Source organism: Oncorhynchus nerka, linkage group LG15 (genome assembly GCF_034236695.1).
Source record: "Oncorhynchus nerka isolate Pitt River linkage group LG15, Oner_Uvic_2.0, whole genome shotgun sequence".
In the NCBI taxonomy this organism is placed as follows: domain Eukaryota; kingdom Metazoa; phylum Chordata; class Actinopteri; order Salmoniformes; family Salmonidae; genus Oncorhynchus; species Oncorhynchus nerka.
The window spans coordinates 36266802-36281214 of NC_088410.1; the positions used below are offsets into that span (position 1 = coordinate 36266802).

Genomic DNA, 14413 nt, shown 5'->3' on the forward strand with positions numbered 1-14413 from the left:
GTACTGTAGAAAAACGGGATTTGTCTTTTGGCTAATGGGTAGCATTCATCTCAATTTCCAAAGTGAATTCCCCTCCACTGAAGTATAAATAGGAGGCAGCTTTATGAAACATACTGGAATGATGTTGGAAATGTAACCTTGATATTTAACCTTGAAGTAGGTTGTCGACTGCAGGAGGCAGTTGCAGGGCGTTCTGTGTGGTGCATTAGTTGGATTTATCGAACGTATGCGTCAAACTGTGTGCGTAGACGACTTGACAGAAATGGTAGCAGAAGGTGAATCCAAATGATGCCGCGTACCATTTTGCACAATGACGCTATTGGTGTGATCAAGGCGTAAGATCCGATTACACGTTTTACACATACTGTACGTGCCTGCATGCATACGCACACAGAGACTCAGTTACCTCACCCCCCCTGTGACTCCCTAAGGAGTCTGAACACGCATACGGAGGTATCTGTTTATACAGTGGACTTCTGCCACTCCCTGAGGGTCTCTGTCTGTGTATGTGTGAACATTTGTGCATCCATGCGTCTGTTTCTCCCTCTAACAGCAAAAGAACCCGAGGAACGAAGCAGGAAGAACACTCTCTGCAACAGGAAACCACAATAGATCCAGAGGCAAAGACATCTACGAAACAGACGGTGAAAGAACAGAGAACACCTTATCTTCAACTCACCTACCTGCTTCCCTGTACCGCTTACACACTATCTTACCACCTACACATACTGCTACACCTTCTATGGTGTTAAATTCAACTTCCCCCTCCCAGTGTCACTGCTACAATATAATTGTTATAGTCTCTAATAGTGATAAAGTGACTGTAGGACTGGCAAAGAGAATGTCTATTGCTGATAGGAACTTTGGAGTGAGATTGAACACGCACGCACACGCGCACAGAGTGGTGGAGTGGAGCGCAGTGTAAAGAAGATAAGTAATCTGTGAAGCTGCAGAGGGAGAACATAGGGGAACAGCACTGTGTACCAGTCTTGCTCTGCGGCCGATGTGTATCACTGACAAGTCGGTGACCTTGATGGGTGTGTGTATGGGTACGTGTGTGTCAAATGAAGTGTGTGTCGCAGTGTGTGAGTGTCTAAACTAATGGAGTTGTTGAACGTGTGTGTCAGTGTGTCAGTGTGTGAGTATAAACTTAGTGTTTTAAGTGTGTGTGTGTGTGTGTGTGTGTGTGTGTGTGTGTGTGTGTGTGTGTGTGTGTGTGTGTGTATGTGTGTGTGTGTGAGAGAGTCTAAACTTAGTGTTTTAAGTGTGTGAGTCTAAACATAGTGTTTTATGTGTGAGTGAATGAGTCTAAACTTAGTATTTTATGTGTGTGAGTCTAAACTTAGTGTTTTATGTGTGAGTGAAGAGAGCGAGAGTTGCACCCCTTCTGAAAAAACCTACACTCGATCCCTCCGATGTCAACAACTACAGACCAGTATCCCTTCTTTCTTTTCTCTCCAAAACTCTTGAACGTGCCGTCCTTGGCCAGCTCTCCCGCTATCTCTCTCAGAATGACCTTCTTGATCCAAATCAGTCAGGTTTCAAGACTAGTCATTCAACTGAGACTGCTCTTCTCTGTATCACGGAGGCGCTCCGCACTGCTAAAGCTAACTCTCTCTCCTCTGCTCTCATCCTTCTAGACCTATCGGCTGCCTTCGATACTGTGAACCATCAGATCCTCCTCTCCACCCTCTCCGAGTTGGGCATCTCCGGCGCGGCCCACGCTTGGATTGCGTCCTACCTGACAGGTCGCTCCTACCAGGTGGCGTGGCGAGAATCCGTCTCCACACCACGTGCTCTCACCACTGGTGTCCCCCAGGGCTCTGTTCTAGGCCCTCTCCTATTCTCGCTATACACCAAGTCACTTGGCTCTGTCATAACCTCACATGGTCTCTCCTATCATTGCTATGCAGACGACACACAATTAATCTTCTCCTTTCCCCCTTCTGATGATCAGGTGGCGAATCGCATCTCTGCATGTCTGGCAGACATATCAGTGTGGATGACGGATCACCACCTCAAGCTGAACCTCGGCAAGACGGAGCTGCTCTTCCTCCCGGGGAAGGACTGCCCGTTCCATGATCTCGCCATCACGATTGACAACTCCATTGTGTCCTCCTCCCAGAGCGCTAAGAACCTTGGCGTGATCCTGGACAACACCCTGTCGTTCTCAACTAACATCAAGGCGGTGGCCCGTTCCTGTAGGTTCATGCTCTACAACATCCGCAGAGTACGACCCTGCCTCACACAGGAAGCGGCGCAGGTCCTAATCCAGGCACTCGTCATCTCCCGTCTGGATTACTGCAACTCGCTGTTGGCTGGGCTCCCTGCCTGTGCCATTAAACCCCTACAACTCATCCAGAACGCCGCAGCCCGTCTGGTGTTCAACCTTCCCAAGTTCTCTCACGTCACCCCGCTCCTCCGCTCTCTCCACTGGCTTCCAGTTGAAGCTCGCATCCGCTACAAGACCATGGTGCTTGCCTACGGAGCTGTGAGGGGAACGGCACCTCAGTACCTCCAGGCTCTGATCAGGCCCTACACCCAAACAAGGGCACTGCGTTCATCCACCTCTGGCCTGCTCGCCTCCCTACCACTGAGGGAAGTACAGTTCCCGCTCAGCCCAGTCAAAACTGTTCGCTGCTCTGGCCCCCCAATGGTGGAACAAACTCCCTCACGACGCCAGGACAGCGGAGTCAATCACCACCTTCCGGAGACACCTGAAACCCCACCTCTTTCAGGAATACCTAGGATAGGATAAAGTAATCCCTCTCACCCCCCCTTAAAAGATTTAGATGCACTACTGTTCCACTGGATGTCATAAGGTGAATGCACCAATTTGTAAGTCGCTCTGGATAAGAGCGTCTGCTAAATGACTTAAATGTAAATGTAATGTGTGAGTGAGTAAGTGTGAGAATGTGTGATTCTAAACTTTGTGTTTTAAGTGTGTGTGTGAGTGTGTGACTAACTAACTAACACACACACACACTCTTGTACAGCTAACCTTGTAGGGACATACAATTCAGTCCCATTCAAAATCCTATTTTTCATAAACCTAATCCCAACTTGCACTCTTAACCTTACCCTAACCTTAAAACTTCTTATGGCTAGGGGGCAGCATTTTCACGTTTGAATGAAAAGCGTGCCCAGAGTAAACTGCCTGCTACTGAGTCCCAGTTGCTAATATATGCATATCATTAGTATATTTGGACAGGAAACACTCTGAAGTTTCTAAAACTTTTTTGAATGATGTCTGTGAGTATAACAGAACTCATATGGCAGGCAAAAACCTGAGAGAAATACAACCAGGAAGTAGGAAATCTGAGGTTTGTAGTTTTTGAACTCTTGGCCTATCGAATACACAGTGTCTATGGGGTCATTTTGCACTTCCTACGGCTTCCACTAGATGTCAACAGTCTTTAGAAACTTGTTTGATGCTTCTACTATAAAGGAGGTGGGAATGAGATGGGATTGAGTCAGTGGTCTGGCAGGGTGCCACGAGCTGGTCACGCGCATTCACATGAGAGGTAGCTTGCGTTCCATTGCATTTCTGAAGACAAAGGAATTCTCCGGTTGGAACATTATTGAAGATTTATGTTAAAAACATCCTAAAGATTGATTCTATACTTCGTTTGACATTTTCTATGAACTGTAATATGACTTTGTCTGAACATCTGCCTGGACCTGCCCGCGCATCGTGAGTTTAGATTGTGTACAGAACGCGCAAACCAAAAGTAGTTATTTGGACAAAAATGATGGACTTTATGGAACAAATCAAACATTTATTGTGGAACTAGGATTCCTGGGAATGCATTCTGATGAAGATCATCAAAGGTAAGTGAATATTTATAATGCTATTTCTGACTTATGTTGACTCCAACATGGCGGATATATTTTGGGGTTGTGTTGGTCTCTGAGCTCCGTTCTCAGATTATTGCATGGTTTGCTTTTTTCCGTAGAGTTTTTTTGAAATCTGACAAGGCAATTGCATTAAGGAGAAGTATATCTTTAAATCTGTGAATAACACTTGTATCTTTTATCAATGTTTATTTTGAGTATTTCTGTAAATATATGTGGCTCTGTGCAAATTCACGGGATGTTTTGTAGGCAAAGCCAAATGTAAACTGAGGTTTTTGGATATTAATATGAACTAGATCGAACAAAACATACATGTATTGTGTAACATGTTGTCCCGGGAGTGTCATCTGATGAAGAATATCAAAGGTTAGTGTTGAATTTTACCTCTATTTCTGCTTTTTGTGACTCCTCTCTTTGGTTGGAAAATCACTGTATGCTTTCTGTGACTAGTTGCTGATCTAACATAATGATATGTTCAGCTTTCGCCAAAAAGCTTTTTTGAAATCGGACACTGTGGTTGGATTAAGGAGAATTGTATCTTTAAAATGGTGTCTAATACTTGTATGTTTGAGAAATTTGAATTATGAGATTTCTGTTGATTGAATTTGGCGCCCTGCAATTTCATTGGCTGTTGGCGAGGGGTTCCGCTAGCGGAACGGGGAACCTAATCTTAACCCTAACCCTAAATCTAACTCTAGCTCCTAACCGTAACAATAAAACTAACCCTAGCTCCTAACAATAACCCTTAACGTAATTATAACCATAACACTAATTCTAACCTTAACCCTAAACCCCCCAAAGACAGCATTTGACCTTGTGGGGACCAACAAAATGTCCACAGTTGGTCAAATGTTTGTTTACTATTCATAAACATGAACTAGACATATGCACTCACTGCACTGTAAGTTTCTCTGGATAATAGCCTCTATTGAGTGGCGCGCACACACACACACACACACACACACACACACACACACACACACACACACACACACACACACACACACACACACACACACACACACACACACACACACTCTCTCTAGAGGTTCGATAGAGCAGGAATGGAACTTTTTGAAACCCCACTCTTTCCAAAGGTAGTCGGTTCAATTCCCTCAGGGATCACATACATGAACTAGAACTATATGCACTCAGTATGCACTCACTGCACTGTAAGTCTCTCTGGATAACAGCCTCTGTTGAGTGGCATATATTATAGAAAATGTAAAACGGTGCACACAAGACACAAGACACACACAGACAAAGACTCCTCTATTCCATGCTCTCCTGGGATCCCTTCCCTGTCCCTGTTTCTGCCACCGACAGGTGAAATAATGGTTATTCTCTCTCTGTCTCTCTCCTTCCCTCTCCCTTTGTCTCTCTCTCCTTCCCTCTCCCTATGGCTCTCTCTATTTCTCTCCCTATCGCTCTCTCTATCTCTCTCCCTATCGCTCTCTCTATCTCTCTCCCTATCGCTCTCTCTATCTCTCTCCCTATCGCTCTCTCTATCTCTCTCCCTTACTCCCTTTCTGTCTCTCTCCGCTCCAGGAAGTTATTCCTTTTCCCGGAGCATACACAATACACAAACCAAACAAACTCAATCAAGGGAAATAGAATTTAATCCCCAGAACATTTTGGAAGGTTAAAAAGTGAACCCGGAGAGGAATACTAAATTGGGATTTCATCAGTCGAGAGAGCCAGAGACAAGAGGCAGAGAGGGAGGAAGAGCAGGATCGAGGAAAAGGTAGGAAGCACAGGGGTCAGAGTTAAACGGTGGCAGGCTGCTTTTCCTCAATTAAGAGGACTCCCAAGTGTTTTATTATTTAGTTCTTTAGTTCCTGACATGTCGTCTACTGGTGGGGTAGACACACAAGCATACCAGAGAATGACAGTCAACACCTGATCTGGGATCAGATATTATCCACATATTAAGCACTCCATCACGGGGCTGTACACTGATCCCCTATCAGTATTAATCAGCACACACGGCAGCCTCTGTCTACCAATTACGCCATGATAAACAGCGTTGGACCAGCGCAGTAAAACTGCAGTTAAAGCACTGAAACATCTGGTGTAGAGATAGCACAGTATCTCATAGTCAGAGAGAGGAGGAGAGGACCGATCTAAAATAACAAATCCAAGTCATGCATTTGAGGCGCAAGACGGCTCCATTAATCAATACTGTGGAGGCTCTGTGTGGATGGACGCCCATCTGAGGCCTGTTGGCTTATTTTAGAGAGAGAAGCGGGCAGAGACAAGATGTGAGGAGTGAAGGATGAGGGCCTGTTCTTTTGTTCCTCTTGTTCGTGCCATCTTTCGCTTTATCCGGTCCTCCCTCTCTCTCTCTCTCTACCCCTTCTCTCGACCACTCCCTCTCTCTCCCTTTCACTTTTGTTTACCTTCACTCTTTACTTAATCATGTTGCTGAGTGTGCATGACACAATAATAGAGCAAACTGCATTCATTGAAGGTGGCGACACGGGGAAGGTAAAGGGAGAACTCACTTTCACTCTTTCTTTCATGTACCTTCTTTCTTCCATTTGCAAAAACTGAATTCCCTGACTTAACATGGGAACAAGCAAAGTCAATAACAAGCGGTGGTGGTATTTCTTGAAGAAGAGTGTCTTGTTGATCGGATGAGCATGGCGTACTTCTTAAAGAAGAGAGTCTTGTTGATCGGATGGTTGAGCATGGTGTACTTCTTGAAGAAGAGTGTCTTGTTGATCGGATGGTTGAGCATGGCGTACTTCTTGAAGAAGAGTGTCTTGTTGATCGGATGGTTGAGCATGGCGTACTTCTTGAAGAAGAGTGTCTTGTTGATCGGATGGTTGAGCACTTCTTGAAGAAGAGTGTCTTGTTGATCGGATGGTTGAGCATGGTGTACTTCTTAAAGAAGAGTGTCTTGTTGTCGGATGGTTTGTTGATCGGATGGTTGAGCATGGCGTACTTCTTAAAGAAGAGTGTCTTGTTGATCGGATGGTTGAGCATGGCGTACTTCTTAAAGAAGAGTGTCTTGTTGATCGGATGGTTGAGCATGGCGTACTTCTTAAAGAAGAGTGTCTTGTTGATCGGATGGTTGAGCATGGCGTACTTCTTGAAGAAGAGTGTCTTGTTGATCGGATGGTTGAGCAGCATTAAAGAAGAGTGTCTTACTTCTTGAAAGAAGAGTGTCTTGTTGATCGGATGGTTGAGCACTTCTTAAAGAAGAGTGTCTTGTTGATCGGATGGTTGAGCATGATCTTAAAGAAGAGTGTCTTGTTGATCGGATGGTTGAGCATGGTGTACTTCTTAAAGAAGAGTGTCTTGTTGATCGGATGGTTGAGCATGGCGTACTTCTTAAAGAAGAGTGTCTTGTTGATCGGATGGTTGAGCATGGCGTACTTCTTAAAGAAGAGTGTCTTGTTGATCGGATGGTTGAGCATGGTACTTCTTAAAGAAGAGTGTCTTGTTTCGGATGGTTAAAGAAGAGTGTCTTGTTGATCGGATGGTTGAGCATGGCGTACTTCTTAAAGAAGAGTGTCTTGTTGATCGGATGGTTGAGCATGGCGTACTTCTTAAAGAAGAGTGTCTTGTTGATCGGATGGTTGAGCATGGCGTACTTCTTAAAGAAGAGTGTCTTGTTGATCGGATGGTTGAGCATGGCGTACTTCTTAAAGAAGAGTCTTGTTGATCGGATGGTTGAGCATGGCGTACTTCTTAAAGAAGAGTGTCTTGTTGATCGGATGGTTGAGCATGGCGTATGGTTGATCGGATGGTTGAGCATGGCGTACTTCTTAAAGAAGAGTGTCTTGTTGATCGGATGGTTGAGCATGGCGTACTTCTTAAAGAAGAGTGTCTTGTTGATCGGATGGTTGAGCTTAGCTTCTTAAAGAAGAGTGTCTTGTTGATCGGATGGTTGAGCATAAAGGCGTACTTCTTAAAGAAGAGTGTCTTGTTGATCGGATGGTTGAGCATGTACTTCTTAAAGAAGAGTGTCTTGTTGATCGGATGGTTGAGCATGGCGTACTTCTTAAAGAAGAGTGTCTTGTTGATCGGATGGTTGAGCATGGCGTACTTCTTAAAGAAGAGTGTCTTGTTGATCGGATGGTTGAGCATTGTTAAAGAAGAGTGTCTTGTTGATCGGATGGTTGAGCAGTACTTCTTAAAGAAGAGTGTCTTGTTGATCGGATGGTTGAGCATGGCGTACTTCTTAAAGAAGAGTGTCTTGTTGATCGGATGGTTGAGCATGGCGTACTTCTTAAAGAAGAGTGTCTTGTTGATCGGATGGTTGAGCATGGCGTACTTCTTAAAGAAGAGTGTCTTGTTGATCGGATGGTTGAGCATGGCGTACTTCTTAAAGAAGAGTGTCTTGTTGATCGGATGGTTGAGCATGGCGTACTTCTTAAAGAAGAGTGTCTTGTTGATCGGATGGTTGCATGGCGTACTTCTTAAAGAAGAGTGTCTTGTTGACGGATTCTTAAAGAAGAGTGTCTTGTTGATCGGATGGTTGAGCATGGCGTACTTCTTAAAGAAGAGTGTCTTGTTGATCGGATGGTTGAGCATGGCGTACTTCTTAAAGAAGAGTGTCTTGTTGATCGGATGGTTGAGCATGGCGTACTTCTTAAAGAAGAAGAGTGATCTTGAGCATGATCTTAAAGAAGAGTGTCTTGTTGGATGGTTGAGCATAAAGAAGAGTGTCTTGTTGATCGGATGGTTGACATGGCGTACTTCTTAAAGAAGAAGTACTTCTTAAAGAAGAGTGTCTTGTTGATCGGATGGTTGAGCATGGCGTACTTCTTAAAGAAGAGTGTCTTGTTGATCGGATGGTTGAGCATGGCGTACTGCTTAAAGAAGAGTGTCTTGTTGATCGGATGGTTGAGCATGGCGTACTTCTTAAAGAAGAGTGTCTTGTTGATCGGATGGTTGAGCATGGTTACGCCGCTATTTTCTCCGTCAACAAGGATAACGATTTCAAATGTACCACCATTTATTCCCAATGAGCTATTGGAGCGCGAGTTATTGAGGTTTGGGAAGTTTGCAAGTTCAATTAAGATTGTCCCATTGGGTTGCAAACACCCAGCTTTGAAACAGGTTATGTCGTTTCAAACACCCGGATGTTATGCATCTGTTACGCAGCAGAAACACATTGTTGTAGGAGGTAAAGACAGATCTGGGGAGCCATTTTCTCAGACTGGTGAGGAGATTCCCAGTACGAGTGATGCGGTACAGGAGGGGGTTCATGTGGAGCTAGTCTCCCAGGTAGTAGAGGAGATGCCTGGTACGAGTGATGGGGTGCAAGTGGGGAGTGTTGAGAGGGATGTGGCTGCAGTTGAGGAGGATCAGGAGAAGGATATGGATATCTCTCTTGATATGATAGCAGCTGATAGCAACTCAATTCATAATCTAGAGGAGATAAATGGGTTCCTGGAGCAGACTTTTGGGAAATCTGTGAAATTGGCCATTTTTTGTTGTTGATGTTGATGAGTTTGTGAGGTCAGCTGTGGTGTTACAGAAGACAGTGGGGTTAGACAAGTGTGAAGAAGCTTTTTCGCTTGAGGAAATGTGTTACTGCTGTCACGGCGGCAAAAGGTGGTGGGAAACGTGGTAAGGTTAAGAGAAAATTAAAACTGATGATGTTCATGCCTCATAGGGTGTGTTTTTTTTTCTTTGTCGGGTTTCTCTGTGGTGTTTTCTGCTTTTCCTTTCAACATGGAGGTACTAAGGGTAGGTTCTCTCAATATTAATGGGGGAAGGGACAGGAATAAGAGGGCTTGGGTATTAGAAGTAATAAAACAGAAAAGGCTTCATGTAGTTTTTCTACTGGAGACACATAGTGATGAGGCTAATGAGGTTGACTGAGGTATGTGGTGGGAGGGGCAGCATTTACTCAGTTATGGTACACATTTCAGTGCTGGGGTGGCAATTTAGTTTCCCTCAGGCTTAGCGGTGGCTGTGGTATCTACAACAAAGATTGTCAAGGGTCAGGTTTTATTGGTCAAGGTGGATGTTATGGTTTTTTTGTTACGCCCTGACCGTAGAGATCCTTTTATTCTCTATGTTTGTTTGGTCAGGGTGTGACTCGGGTGGGAAAGTCTATGCTTTCTGGTTCTTTGTTTTTGGCCGGGTATGATTCTAAATCAGGGACAGCTGTCTATCGTTGTCTCTGATTGGGAATCATACTTAGGCAGCCCTTTTTCCTTTTCTCATTTGTGGGTTGTTGTCTTCGTTTAATGCATGTATAGACTTACGGAGCTTCACGTTAGTTTTTGTTGTTTATTGTTTTGTTGGCGACATTTAAAAAATAAAGAATATACACTCACCACACTGCACCTTGGTCCGATCATTTTCACGATGATGCCCGTGACAGATTTTGTGTTTTTTTAAAAATGTTTATGCTCCTAATGAGGTTACAGAGCATATTGCCTTCGTCCCCCTGAACGGTAGGTGACCACGGATGACAGTGAAATGTGCCAACATGCCGTAGATTTCTACTCTGCCCTCTATAAGGCGGAGGATTGTGATTCTCTGTGAGCTGAACAGTTGTTACATGGACTTTCTCAATTGGGCCCCGAGCAGAGAGCTGCTTTGGACTCTGACATTACTCTGAAGGAGCTGTCCACAGCAGTTATGCAGCTTTCATCAGGCCGAGCCTCTGGCATCGATGGTTTACCATCTGACTTTTGGGGGTCTATTGGGGGGGATTTTTATGAAGTGGTGTGTGAATATTTTCATGAGGGTTCTCTTCCTGTATCCTGTCAACGTGCTGTGCATTCATTGTTGCCAAAAAAAGGGGGATTTGGCTCTTCTAAAAAATTGGCGACCTGTTGCATTGCTGTGTGCGGAATAAAGAAACATATCTAAATGTCTCTCAAACAGGTTGAAAGAATATCTGGGGCTGTTGGTCCAACGGGCCCAGTCTTACTGTTTACCTGACAGTTACTCTATTGTTGATAACCTGTTTCTAATAAAAGACGTTTTAGACATTTGTAAACTGTCTGATGTGTGGATTTACTTTCTTTGGATCAGGAGAAGGCTTTTGACCATGTGGACCACCAGTACTTGTTCAAAACAATGAAAGCCTTTGGGTTTGGGGATGTTTTTTTTTATTTTTTTTTTATCTTGGATGAGTTTACTGTTGACTGGTTTGAGTTGCCCCATCCCCGTCCAAAGGGTATCAGGCAATGGAACCAATGCTTTGTTTTTAAGGGCGAGGCATACTGGTTTCTCTGTGCCAAGGGTAATGAAGGGTCCCACGATAGCACTGTCTGCGTTTCCAGATGACCTGACAGTTAATATTATAGGGGTTGAGGATGTTAAGATTCTCTCAAATGCTTTAAATGTGTATGAGGGGGCCTCCTCAGTTAGAGTCAATTGGGGAAAGAGCGAATTGCTGTGGGCAGGTCAGCTTCAGACGGGGCCCGCTCCACGGTTATCAGTGGGGATTCAGTGGGGCAGAGATTGGATGAAGACTGGGTTTTTTCCTAGGCTCCAATGTCTTTCAGAAAAGGAACTGGAGGGTGTAGTGGAGAAAGTGTGTGCCAGATTGTCAAGGTGTAAATAAATGCTACCTCAGCTGTCTTATAGGGGAAGGGCGCTGGTAGCCAATAATCTAGTTGCCTCTACCCTGTGGCACAGACTAATGATTTTAGCCATCAGAGGCTGTTGATGCAAGAGCTTCAGAGGACCCTTGTCAATTTCCTCTGGTGGGGACAAAACTAGATTAAAGCTGCAGCCCTGTACCTGCTACTGCACGAGGGTGGGCAAGGCCTGGTGGACATTTCTTCCATTTCCTTTCCGGCTTCAAGGAGCCCAGAGACTGTTGTACAGTGACGGTTCTAGCTGGGTCGACAACAGCCTGCACATCTTTACCTCTTGAAGCTAGAGGGGAGTGATTTGTCTGGCTTTGACTACACTTTATGAGTCTGTTATGCAGGCTTGGGGAGTTTTTTGTCAAGTCCCGTAAAGGCCGTTTTTTACAACTCTGCCATCCAGTCCCTTGTTTTGGGTTCAGCCATCCTACGTTCATGCCTGTTAAGTGTGGGGCGTACCAAGCTGGGTCATCTGACACGGAGCAGGAGCAGATCGTTGGAGGAGCCTGTGCTCTGGGTTCAGCCATCCTACGTTCATGCCTGTTAAGTGTGGGGCGTACCAAGCTGGGTCATCTGACACGGAGCAGGAGCAGATCGTTGGAGGAGCTGGGAGAAAGAGCAGGGTTCCGATCATCTCGCCTACTCAGGAAGGTCGTCGCTGAGGTCTGTGATTCCGTGCCAGTACAGTACAGTTCAATCGGCAGTATGTTTACTGACACTTCCAATTCTGATCGATGGACGGAGGGTCTGGATTATATGTTCCCTGCGCTGAATGTCAGTGCTGCGGCGGGGGCATTGGAGGAGGACGTGGGGATGCTGTTTTCCTTCGATGCCCCGGAGCTGGGGGAGCTCAAGGCGGTGGGAAAGAAGGCCATGTACAGAATATGTGTAAAAGTGTCTTGTGTTTCTTCCCTGGAAGGGGTCAAATCGACAAGGTGGGCGGGTGTGTTTGCCTATTGATAGGAGGACAGCTGACCTCCAATGGAGACATAGCCACCAACATGCATCTGGTCCACCTGGATCCTACTGTTGAGGAAGGGTGTCCATTCTGTGCTGAGTCTGAAACTCTGGCACATCTGTTCTTGGTGTCCCAGGTTGGTCAGGATGATTGATCGGATCACTAGCTGGTTCTCAGCTCTGTGAGTGGTTCTCTCTTCCCAACAGTTTAAATTTGGGCTAAAGTACAGGTTTGGTCGAAGGAGGGTAGTTATTTTCCTTGATTTTGTGTCAGGGGCAGCTAAATTAGCAATATGGAAGACCCAAAAGAACAGTATTCGGGGACAGGGGTCTGTGGATGGGAATGCTGGAGGGGAAGTTGGGTTTGAGTTTGAGGGTTGAGTTTGCCTATTACAAAATGGTTAACAACATTGATCTGTTTATGAGCATATTGGCTATTCAGAGGCTGATGTGTTTAGTTACTGTGGAGGAAGATTTGGTGTTGTGTTTTTAATTGATGTGTAACCATGGTTTTGTTTGAGTGTTTATTGTGTTGTGGGTTCCCAGACCCAATAAAGGTTATTTAAAACTCAAAACTCTCAATCTCATCGCTACCTTCTTCTGTTCCCTCCAGCGTTGGCGCAGCTTGGAGTGGAGGCGCTGGGCAGCCGTGCCCCACTGTGATGCCAGCCTCCTCATACGGCGCTTCATGAAGCTCAGCGACTCTTTGCCCGTGCCAACCTGGTCTAGCAGAGATGACAGGTCTGTGCGGAATGCAGCCTATAGGGAGGGGGAGGGAGAGCGAGAGGGAGAGCGAGACAGAGGTCAATTTCCCCCCCATTTTTATCTTTAAAAAATGTATATTATCTAAAACCCTAAACAATGAAAGGCCTATAACTTTACAGAGATGCAGAGAGAGTGTAAGTAGTGAAGAAAGACACAAGAAGAGGGTGAGAGATGGAGAAAGTGTGGGAGGAAGGATGAGAAGAGAGGTCAACTGGAGCAAGCCTACAGATGTACTGAATATGGCATTGCATGATAGCTACCCACACAGGCTCCTCTCCCACACTCCCTCTGCAATAGGAACACAGTAATTCAGAGGAGTGTGTGCAGCCTGTGTTCTCTGGGGAGATAGTACTACAAGCTAAGTCTCTAGAGGAACCTGTGCTAGTTAAACGGCTATGACTATGTAGTCTAAAAGTCTTTCTCTCTCTGTCCATCACACACACACACACACACACACACACACACACACACACACACACACACACACACACACACACACACACACACACACACACACACACACACACACACACACACACACACACACACACACACACACACACACACACACATGCTCACTCAAATAGCCTGCTATAAATAGCCTAGATTATCTGGCTAACAGAGCCACTGCTGTAATTAGGAATGTTGCCAAACACTAATAAGCTATTCAATACTAAAGAACAGCAGAGAACTCACACAAACACATTCAGCATCCACACTCAGATCACACACACACATTCAGCATTCACACTCACACACTCAGATCACACACACACATTCAGCATTCACACTCACACACTCAGATCACACACACACATTCAGCATTCACACTCACACACTCAGATCACACACACACATTCAGCATTCACACTCACACACTCAGATCACACACACACATTCAGCATTCACACTCACACACTCAGATCACACACACACATTCAGCATTCACACTCACACACTCAGATCACACACACACATTCAGCATTCACACTCACACACTCAGATCACACACACACATTCAGCATTCACATTCACACACTCAGATCACACACACACATTCAGCATTCACACTCACACACTCAGATCACACACACACATTCAGCATTCACATTCACACACTCAGATCACACACACACATTCAGCATTCACACTCACACACTCAGATCACACACACACATTCAGCATTCACATTCACACACTCAGATCACACTCACACACAGACACATACACACACACCTTGTGTTCAGGGATCGCTCTCTGTGTGTAGG

At 45.2% G+C, this 14413-nt stretch overlaps 1 protein-coding gene across 1 annotated transcript in view; it reads right to left on the reverse strand.

The window, feature by feature from the left end:
• Positions 1-14413, reverse strand: part of LOC115142587 (alpha-1,6-mannosylglycoprotein 6-beta-N-acetylglucosaminyltransferase B-like) — a 155978-nt gene that overhangs the window by 76640 nt on the left and 64925 nt on the right. The window contains exon 7 of the mRNA XM_065001553.1: positions 12975-13139. Coding sequence (XP_064857625.1) covers positions 12975-13139 — 165 coding nt within the window. The remainder of the gene's footprint in view (positions 1-12974; positions 13140-14413) is intronic.